Genomic DNA, 11,484 nt, shown 5'->3' on the forward strand with positions numbered 1-11,484 from the left:
TCAATCCACCAATACAAAAACACATTCAAATAGTACCATTCTATATATCAGACTTACTGATGAAAATAGGTCACTCTAGCTGATAGATCAGTACCGAATCGATATCTCATCTATGTTTCTCTGTCTTCTTTTTATTAAGTTATTTATTTATTATTATTATAAAAATTTTATTGTTTTTCCACTCGATGTGAATGCTATCAAGTAAATGAGAAGGAAATTAAATGTTGAATTCAACTTTTCAAGCTTTTGTTGTTTAGTGTGAATGATGTAAATAAATTAAAAGAAATTGATTTAACTTTTCAAATTTTGTCATTTAGTGTGAGTATCCCCACCTAACATCACATTGATATATCGAATCAAGTTGCCTTATTGATATATCAGGTCATGTGATCAATTGTCTTATTAATATATCAAGTCATATGGTCACATGGCCTTCTTATTATTATTGGTTAGGCTTGATGTCATTTTAAAAACTCTTAAATTTTAACAAATTAATGAAACTTTGACTAAAAGCTTATGATTTCATATATTTACCTAAAATTGTGTTTGGATATTTGTAAGACCTCTGTTGAGGTAAAATTGGAATTTTATTATCCCTTGAATATGGGGCTCAAGTTAGTCACCCTATGCCTCTTAGAGAGTCCAAATAGGAGTGAGTGGAGGACTGTAGTGGACCTTTTTGGTTATATCGGGCTAGGTTGCCTCCTACGGTACTGGGCCCAAATATTCTAAATAAGAGAGTTGAGACCAGTCCAACTGCAACTCAATTTGATCCAGCTTGTGCGCAAACTATGACTCGTTCGCCAAGAGTGCGCTTAGAGCAGGCAGAGTTGTTTTAAATGAGTCGTGGCAAACAGATATGATAATAATAAGACAAAAGAAAGTTCTTTGACTTCTTAATTAAAGTGAATAGATAATCCCTAATCAAGAAAATATAATCACAATTTAACAACAATTACAATTATAAAGAAAGTAAGGGGAATAAGTGGGTAGTATATGGGTTAATTAAAAGAAGGAAAAAATCAGATTAAATCTGATCCGTAGGACCAAAACCAGAGAGGGAAGAATGCCTCTTTTCAAAGTGAATAATCTCTCAGGAAAATCCTGCCATGGAAATTAATCACTTTGAGGGAAACAGATCTGAATGGTTGGTGTACAAGAGAACTCTTTGTTTCTGGCAGAGAGCAAGACTTTGAGAGAGAGAGAGAGAGAATCAACCTATTGGTGCATGCTTGCCACTCTAACTCTCTATCTTTTTCTTTCCTTCTCTTCTAATATTCCTCTTTCTTATCTTTTTTTCTTTCTTCCTCTTTTTCTTAATACTTGTTTTCTATTTCCTGGTTTTCAAATTCCTACACCATGGTGCTTGTGTCGTCCCCTGTACACGGCAAGGGCCTCTTTTTATAGTGCTTGCCGTTACCGGGTTTTACTATTTTAGCCCTTAACCATCTTTGTCTTGGTCTGGGTGTAGTTGCCGACCACCACTGGTCCGTCTGTGTGCCACTCCCCATCCTTCATGGCATGCACCCTTACCTGCTATAGTGTGGGTGCCTTCTCTCTCCCTATCCTTCATGGCATGCACCTAGTGGTTCCAACTTAACTTTGCTACTTTTGGGTGGTATGTCATCCTAGCAGGACACTTTCCCCAAAAGAGCTTGAGTAGGAACCTCAAAATAGGTTTTCCTCTCTCTCCACCGCCAAACCATGTCCTCTTACCTCTAACCCATGACCTCACCGTGTCCTGTATTGGTTGGGTATAGGCTGGTGACGTCTGGACCTTACACGTGCCTCTTTTCCATGTATGTCCAAGATCTACCTGCTGCTCATGCGTTTGCCGTGGTTGGCCTGCACAGTTTGCCATCCGTTTTTGACTATTTTCTGATTTTCCTTTCTTTTATGGCTTGCCCCACTTAAGGGTTGGGCCTTGCTTGACAGTGGGTTTGCCTTTCTTTGGCTCACCCTTTTTCCTGCTACCATCTCCTGTCATACTACTCTATCATTCTTGCTGCGAAATTGTTTGCCTCAATCCTGCTGGCACTACAAAAAAAAGGTCCTGTGGCCGCGTTTTAAAAACGCGGCCATATGCCAAAAAAACGTGGCTATATATTATAGCCGCGTTTTTTTAGGCCGCGGTTAAGAATGCGGCCTAAAACCTGTGACTATAGGACTGATGGTCCTACGGCCGCACTTCTTAACCGCGGCTCTAGCTGAGGTCCTATAGCCGCGTTTAAAACGCGGCCGAAGGACCACTCTTAAGCCGCGTTTAAAACGCGGCCTAAGGGACTACCCTTAAGCCGCGTTTAAAACGTGGCCCAAGGTTGGACTTTAGGCCGCGTTTTAAGCGCGGCCTAAGGACAAAAACAATGGGCCTCGAACACAACATTAGGCCGCGTTTTAAACGCGGCCTAAATGTTCATCCTGCGGCCGCGTTTAAAACGCGGCCTAAGAGTACACCCTTCGGCCGCGTTTTGACCGCGGCCTAAGACCCCCGTAATTCCTAAAACATTTTTTCTATAGCCGCGTTTTTAAAACGCGGCTATAGCTCTTTTTTTTTTTTTTTTTTTCTTCTTCCTTTTTTTCTGGGCAGATGAGTTTTCCTGTATTTTTACAACTTGCTGCATGCAACAACAATTTTCTCAAGCAAGAGTTTTCAACAAAATATCAACAACAATTTTCTCAAGCAAGAGTTTTCAACAAAATATCAAAAACAAATTTTCTCAAACCTGTCAACAATCAATATCTCTAAAGAATACAGGAAATTGAACAATCTTTATAGAATATGTCGTTCAATCCATTGGACACAATATTACAATCATGTTTACAATATTTTGAATATCCACGAAGTTACAATATTACAATATTCCGAAGAGTCCACGAAGAGTCCTCCCTATGATGTAGCGCTATCCTGCATATATTATATACATTCTATTAGCAGCACATACCAATGCAAAGTTTCATTAACCCTAGTCACTAACCAGTCACTACCATCTCCAATTTCTCCCAACTTCCCAATTTTGATGAAGACCCAGATTCCTAATTCCATTTCTGATGAAGACCCAGATTCCCAATTCTTCTATAATAGCAACTGACAGAGTCAAAATTTTCAGTAACTGATTTTTTATAGTGACCCCCAAGAGTTCCAAGTCAACAAATTTTGGAATTGGTACTATTTATCTTTAAGGGGAATCGTGATGGATTTCAGCTCAGGAGAGGATTCAGATATTAGTGAATCTGGAATGGATGAGTATGAAGATAAAACTTATGGCCATCCATTTCTGTACATTGATCCTATATATTATATTATATTTTAATTTTCAGTTAAATGAGATGTTGGAGGAGAAGGTGCAACCATACATTCAAAACATTGACAATGGCATCCTGTCTAAACCTATTGTCTTACAATCACAAAATCAGGAGCATAAGGTTTGTCTTTAGCCTTTCCTTTTCACTTATCATTTACTTATTTTTGGGTTATATAGAACTTATTTGGAATTTGGAAATTGAAAGACCACCACCCCCCACCCCTACCAAGAAAAAGAAAACTAACTTGAAATCCTTACTGGGAACAAGAAGTCTATTTATGCATTCGAAATTGGCCACTTAAAATTCCATCTGTCATTTCGTGGATGCTCCATTTGGTGCTTCAAAAATATATGTAGGTAATGGCTATATTTTGTACATGCTAAAGCATGATACAGCTTGTGCGTTGGAGCATCTCTGTACAATTACCTTTTAAGACAAAAACTGACTCTTTCAAAACTGTGTCATCACCTTTAATTTTGTTTGATCTTCCTGCCTTCGTTGTACCACATTTTTGTGATCAAGTGTATAAAATTATAAATTTTCAAAACTACCCTACTTAATATAAACTTAAGTAAAGTCAAATGAAAAATGGGTCAAATAAATTAAAGGATCTTTTAGGAAAGTTATAGAATTGTGATTATTAATTTATAAAGCAGACAGCATTTTTGGATATCTTAAATGGAGTACAATACCAACACTATTGAATGGAGGGAAAGTGTAATAAACTTCATAAGCTGTTTGAAAAGGATATGATGGTAACCATTTGATTTATAATTCATATTATCAATCTTTTGATGTCTTCATGTTATCTCAGGGCTGGAGAAATAAAAGGGTGGAATATGATATGGATCTTGTAGATTTTGTAGTGAAATCTCTCAGGTCACTTGCAAATGAAAGACGTGAAAGGTACATGGAATCAAAATTTTTTTTTAAAATTGAAAAAAAAAAAATTCCTCCTTTCATTTGTTTTTTGCATCAACTAATTATTCTTTTGCTTACCATTGCACTTTCTTTTTGGTAAGCAAAACTCAAATTCTCAATTTCAAAAAAAAAGAAAAAAAAAAGAAAGAAGGTAGAATACTAATTAGAGAAAGAGTCTGGGATATGGTATGCCAAGATTATCCAAATGGCAAAGCCTTGATGTAATTAAAGCCCAGAACTGAAAACATCTAATTCCAAAAGGTCAAGGAGGATCCCATTTAGGACACCAAACTAAAAGCTTAAAAAGGATGATCTTGGAAACAGCATTTTCATCATATGGATAGGGATCTTCACTCCCTCAAAAACTCAGTCCTAGCAGTTAGCACTTATAGGTTCTCTTCCTTGCGTTGTTTGTCTTTATTGTAAACTCATTATATCATTAACATATTAATATATTCTCTATTAATATATTCTTCCCATATATATCATTAACATTAAGTTATCACTTAAACTCCTATCACATAATATATTATTTTCTATTAAAAAAAAAAAACATAAACTTCAATATGAAAGTAAAGTCAAATTGGTTATAATTATATTTTCACTGTCTAGTAATACATCTTCCATTCAAATCGATAAATTGAGAGAGAAATTTGCACGCCTAGTAAGTGCCATTCAAACTAATTTAGAGGTGCCTCAAAAAAAAAAAGTAATAATAATTTAGAGACACTTCCAATTTATTATTTGGTGATTTATAAAATCATTTATACTTATTCCAATGGCAATGCTAATGCTAGAAGTTCTGCTAGAAACAAGTTGATAGATCTTAATTTACCGGCTCCTGTAGATGAGGATGAAGTTATTAATTTACCGGCTCTTGTAGATGAGGATGAAGTTATCTCAATTGTGTCCAATGCAGCATAAGTAATAGTTTAAAGTTCATGAAGCAAGTTAGAGGTATAATGTCATGCTTTTTTATTTCCTTTAGTTTGTACATACATATATATGTGATCTGAAACTCTTTAGATCATTTTGACAGTTTCATACGGAGGGGTTTCTTTTGGTTTAATTTAAATGTTTTGCTTTAGACCATTATTAATTTCTTAGTTACTTTTTTTTTTATTCCTGAATAATTTCTTTGTTACTTGGTAATGTGGGCATGAAGTTTTTGCATCTAAAATGTTGATAATTTGATAGTTCGTGTGTAAAAGGCTAGAAGTGGCCATAAAGATCATGACTTTCTATGTTTTTTAGGAGTTTCATGGAAAGAGGTTTTAAGATGAGGAGTTTGCGGTTGTTTTTTGCGTGCAGATGTTTAAGCTAACTGTTCTCCATTATTTTCTCGTAGAAAAAAGAAAGAAAAACAAAAGTTATTAGATAAAGAGAGAGAGTCTGTATGACAACCTTTTTGTTTTTTGTTTGGATATGGGATTAGTTCCTACCTGTCACCACACCGTTTATAGTTTTGTACAGTTGGGTATTGGTGATGAAGAAGTCAAGAGGTCGAAGCTCTATATGCTTTCCTAGTTTTCCTTCTTATCTCTTTTATCCTCTGAATTTGACGCTATATAGTGCAGCCACAATCAATCATGACTTGTGGACCAATCACATATTGTCATGTCACAAATCACAATTGAAGGATTTCAATCTCAGCCAGAAACCATCAACCAAGCCCATCAAACCCACTCCTATCCATTAATCTTACTCTTTAATTTTTATGTTATTTATTTTCTTCAATTATGGGGAGGAAGTGAAAGAGACAGATCGACTTGGGAGAATATTAGAAAAAAGCTAACCCCTACACTTCTTTTTTTCCTTTTTTTGATATGCTAATTGCTAAGCCACCCTTCAATTCATGTGCATAAGTGCATTTGATACACTAATATTTTGAAAACAATCTTTTTCAACAACTAGAGTATGGCTTTCTAAATTTTTGACATTGATTTTGGGCTAAATTGATTTACATCCCTTTCAATTGTTGCCGTTTTTAATGTCTAGCAGATGGTCCCTATGTTTCTCTTGAAATATTACAATATTGTTTTGTTTTTTTGTTTTTGGTTTTTTGAGAGCACAATATTTTGTTTTTATACATGTCCAATCTGTGTCAGTATCTAACATGGATCCAAAGTGTTATCATCCAAAGTGCATTTCACGTTTTAAATTGTTTTATTAAACATGGCATTAAACATGACCCATTGCATTCAGCTAATTGGCTCATAGCCAATTTAGACATTTTCTTAATGCTTTTTAAGCATTATTCTATAATTAATGTTTAGGAGAGCATATATCTAATCAAGTATTAGAAATTATTTTCTATATCCTGTGTACTACACTTCCTTTTCACATAAATGTGGATTCAATGTATGCAACTTGTACACAAAATCTACCTTTAAGTGAGATAAATGTGTAATATGTTAAATATAACTAGTATCCAAGTCCTCATGTGACTCCAACCTTTCACAAAGGAGACTTTGAGCCCCATGGATGATTTCCTACAGTTTTCAAGAATCACTAATTTTGTACTTCCAAACCACCTGTTACCCATGGTTTTCATTAATTACCTTTGTCACCTCCTCTACCGGTCATAAAATTTTGTGGGATATAGAGATTGGCTAACTTGTGTCATACCATTTGATCTTGTTTCCCCTTTAATTGCACATTTTCCTGCAAATCCTCACTAATTTAGTTTCTTAATCCCAGCAAATTCTCCCTAATTTTAGTAAACGATATGGCTATGTTTCCATGTTTCCATTTCAGTTTTTCTTAGAAGAACCATAACATCTATTTGTGAAGAACTTTGACGTTATGTTTCAATTACTTTTTTCAGTATTTGACCATTTGTTTTCAATTACTATATTTTAATCGGTCTTACATTAATGTTCCTGTAATCCCAACCATAACTATAGAAAGTATGGTCTTATGGAATGGGAGGAAATCATAAATTAGTCATCATCATAATTTATTAGAGTGGATGGGGTTCTCTTTAATTTAATTTTTCTTTTCTTATTTTTTTTCTTCGTTTTAACACTTTGATTGACATTAATTGGTAGATTTCAGTTTTCTAGTAATTTCTTTGACCAAAATTTTTACTTGATCAATATATGTAAATTTTCAAATTATATGCGAGCAAAAGAAAAAAACCTAATATGCAAATCTTATAGAGAGAGATAAAGAGAGAGAGAGAGAGAGAGAGAGAGAGAGAGAGAGAGAGAGAAAAAGACCCTATTAGAATAGCTCTAATTTTTTAGGCTCAATAGTCCAATTAGCTCAACTTTTCATTCTTTTCTTAAATATTTTCCTTATTCATATTACATATATATATATATATATAATACATTCATAAAGCATAATTTGTGTAAGATTGCCATATTTTTTATTTAATTATATGATATAATCTTTTTTATTGCTGCAAAATTATCCCATAGCCCACAATAATAATAGTTTATAAGCTGTTCAAAATATAATCTAGCATCCGTCCTCTTTCTATAACCTACTGCGCAGTAATCGATTAATCAATTAATTTACAAAACACATGAAATAAAATTTGTAGTAATCTTAGTATATCTCTTTTTTTTTTTCTTTTCTAGCTTTCCAAACATAATTTTACAACCAACAAAGGTGCTAACAATATTTTAAACACACTCTGGTAATATTTGTGTGTGAAACGGAAACAACTTCAAAATCAAACAATTTCAAAACCCTAGAATTCGAATATAATAATATCGAAACAAATAAGAAACGGAAAATAATCAGAACTTAAAGAAGTTTGCCTAAATTTCTATTCAAATCAAACACAGAACTTAAAACCCTAAATTCAAAAATTGAAAACAAAAAATGAAAACATAATTACCTCTCTTAGCTTCCCTCTCTTTGTCTTCGACTCTTTGGGTTTCGCTCTCTCTCTCTATCCTTCTCTGCGAATCAACCGAAGATTTGAACGGTGAAGAGGTCCGACATGAAAGGTTTCAAAGTGGAGGGTGAGGGCTACGTTGAGATCAGAGAGACGGAGGGTTGAGATGGATTGGCGATGGAGGAGGGTGAGGGGTGAGATCGATTGGCGATGGAGGAGGGTGAGGGGTGAGATCGATTGGCGATGAAGGGAGAGGGGTGAGATCGGGCTTCAGAGATGGAGGCCGATATCAGATGGGTGGAAATAAGAGTTTAGGCAAAAAAAAATAAGAGTTTAACAAAAAAAAAAAAAAAACTACTGAAGTCCTTAGGCCTCGTTTTTAAAAACGGGGCTTTAGGGTGGGCCTTGGGCCGCGTTTTTTGAGGAAAAAACGCGGCCTCAGAACCTGTCTATGGCCCCGTCTTCAAAACGGGGCTTTAAGGTTCTTTGAAGCTGCGTTTTTAAAAACGGGGCTTTAGGGTGGGCCTTGAGCCGCGTTTTTTTCTCAAAAAACGCGGCCTCAGAACCTGTCTATGGCCCCGTGTTAAAAACGGGGCTTTAAGGTTCTTTGAAGCCGCGTTTTTAAAAACGGGCCTGTAGGGTGGGCCTTGGGCCGCGTTTTTTATGGCTGCGGCTAAAAAACGTGGCCCAAGGCCCCCGCGTTTTGTAGTGTGGGCCTCTTTGGGCTTGCTGTTTATTCTTCTCCTAATGGCGCAGTACGACCATTGGTTCTTTTATTACATCACTGGCAGGCTCCTGTGTCCCATTTGTTTTCTCTTGGGTGTCCCTGATCCATTTGCTTTTCTTGGGCTTCCTTGGCCATTTTCTTAACTTTGCATTCCCATGAGCTTTTACTGAGTTCTTTAGGCTTCCCCGGTTCAATTACATTATCCCTCATCCTTGAGGCTCATGGGCTTGCCATCAACCCTTTACTTTCTTTGCTTTTATTACTTTAGGTCTACTGTGGCCCATTCTCACTTTTCCACATCATATACTGCCCATGGTTTACTTATTTCTCTCTTTCTAGGCTCCTTTAAGCTCATTTACTCCCTCAAGGCCCATTTGTTTATCTCATGGGCCAATGATCCATTATTCATGCCGCTTGGGTTTAATGGGTTTTCTATCCATTTACTAATTTTTTTCTATCCGTGTTGCTGGGCTTCTCCTTTCCACTTGGACTTCCAAAATTAGGGCTCTAGATTGTTAAGTCCCACAATATTCAAATCTAAAGAAAATAAGACAATTTGGATCTGAATATTTGGATACTTGGTCTAGCCTCCAAGCTGTAAGTAGCTTTCTTGATCAATCTCCACTTTTAATTCTTCTAAAAAAAAAAAAAAATTACTTTGAGTACTAGTATTTTTTTTTTGGGATAGAAAGTGCTAGTTTTTTTTTAGTACTATTTAATATATACATAGACAAACACTCTCATGATTTCATCACATATTTCAAGTAGGACAAAATTTAATTACAAAATTAATTGTAGCCTAATTGCCTAAGGTTACAACTTTACTCAATAAAATAAACATTATTATATATTTTGGAAATCTAACTGTTGAATTACATGTTTTTTACCCTCTTAATACACATGTCAAATTTTGTGTTAATTGGATATTATTTATTATATAATCTATAAGCTCATATTTTATACATAATTTTAAACTACAAAAACTTGCAATTTAAACAATTTATTGATGACATAGCTATTGATCTTTAATTTTCTAAAAATTTTGCAAGAATGGAGAATATATGAAGAATATGTGATCCAATTGTAGATTTGTCAAAGTTCACCTTCAATAAAAAATAATATTGAATAAAATATTAGCTTTAGTTTACAATCAATTTTGTAATTAAACTTTATCATTTCAAGTATTATTATTTAATATAAATTCACAGGCAGCAAATCATTGTAAATGCTTTATTTTTTATTTTATTTATGGTCACATTTTTGTTAGATTATTCACTGTTCTAAACTATGGCACACGTGACATGACACCTATATCACTCACTCCATGGACCTAAATGAGAAAAAAGCAAAAAAGTAGGGCAAAATCGAGAAAAAGGTTAAGAAACTAGGGGTAAAGCAGGCCCATCACATTTAAAATTGAAAATGTAACGGTAACTTTCCAAAACTTCCTTTTGTTCTTTCTTCCCCACGTTTGCTTTAAACACAAGTCCCAAACGGGCCAAATCCCACCAAGGAAACTGAAAGCAAAAAAAAAAAAAAAAAGGCAAAAAAGATCACAACAGTTTATGTAGTATCTTATATAGAAGATTCAGAAGAAGATCTCTCTTAGTTATGGCTATGTCCAAAGTAGAAGAAGAAGAGACAGAGAGGCTTGTTATGGGCACTACAAAAGTGGTGTACTACTTAGAACCATTGATGTCAAAAGAGCTTCCCTGCAAATCCCCTGACAAGTCATCGGCTTTTGACTTCGACTACACGCAGAGCTCAATATGGTCCCCTTTGGTCCCTCGGGCTTACAGTGCCATGGACTTGGATTCTGATTTTGAAGATTTGGATTTCATGACACCCACAAATAGAAAGATCTCATTTGGTGGTGGTGCTATGGTGTTGAGCAACAAAACCAAGTTGAAGAAAGTCACTCACAACATCAAGAAGAAGCTCAACATCAATCTTAATCTTAATGTTTTGAAGATGAAGCACATGCACAAGAACAAAACCAAGGCATCTGAGTTCTCCCCAACTCCTCTAAAGCCCACTTTTACTTGTTTCCGACACACCACAAAGGTATTTCTATTCCTATTTCTTTCTGGAGAATTTCTATTATTTTATTTTCTTTATTTCTATATTTTTTTAATCTGAAATTTTGAGATAATTAACCGGAAATACATAAGCCCTTTTAAGAGAAAAAAATTGTAGGAAAACTTCGTCTCTATTGAGTGCAATTTACTTTTGGTTCATCATTTGATTAAAAACAAAATACAAAAAAGCATTTTTCTTATCATATTTTACACTGTTCATTACAGGCTTGGACTAAGGCGTTGAAAGCTGCCTCTAAACATTTCAAGAAAAAGAAGAAGAAAGATCCCACGGCCCATGTGAAGCTCCCCAACAATTTGAGAGATGGGAATATTTCAAGATGATAATTCAATTGGAAATTTCTCTCTGTTTTTCTTTTTGGTCAATTCATTCAAATCTGTATTGCCCTTACAGCAAGCAGGTACACCGTACAATACTATCATGTTATTCAAAAAGTGTAAAACTTTTATTAATTCTTGTAATGCATAATATTTCAAGGCCTTTTCATTCCTATTATGAAATCAATTGCTCAATTTAATCTTTTTATGGTGGAGGATAGGGTGGCAGTTTTGCATTAATATACGTGACAATGTCATAGATGCCTTTG

At 34.8% G+C, this 11,484-nt stretch overlaps 1 protein-coding gene across 1 annotated transcript; it reads left to right on the top strand.

The window, feature by feature from the left end:
• The first annotated feature begins 10,306 nt into the window (after window positions 1-10,306).
• On the top strand, window positions 10,307-11,388 carry LOC115953148. The gene is made up of 2 exons (XM_031070674.1): window positions 10,307-10,865; window positions 11,105-11,388. The coding sequence occupies exons 1-2, from the start codon at window positions 10,413-10,415 to the stop codon at window positions 11,219-11,221; spliced, it is 570 nt and encodes a 189-aa protein (XP_030926534.1). The 5' UTR covers window positions 10,307-10,412; the 3' UTR covers window positions 11,222-11,388.
• The last annotated feature ends 96 nt before the right edge of the window (window positions 11,389-11,484 follow it).

This window comes from Quercus lobata, chromosome 7 (assembly GCF_001633185.2).
Source record: "Quercus lobata isolate SW786 chromosome 7, ValleyOak3.0 Primary Assembly, whole genome shotgun sequence".
NCBI lineage: Eukaryota > Viridiplantae > Streptophyta > Magnoliopsida > Fagales > Fagaceae > Quercus > Quercus lobata.

What these genes read in the sequence shown, in the direction of transcription:
- LOC115953148 (XM_031070674.1), top strand. Translation starts at nt 10,413, where the DNA reads ATGGCTATGTCCAAAGTAGAAGAAGAAGAGACAGAGAGGCTTGTTATG. An exon ending in GTTTCCGACACACCACAAAG is followed by an intron (nt 10,866 to 11,104) that starts GTATTTCTATTC and finishes TGTTCATTACAG; the next exon opens with GCTTGGACTAAGGCGTTGAA.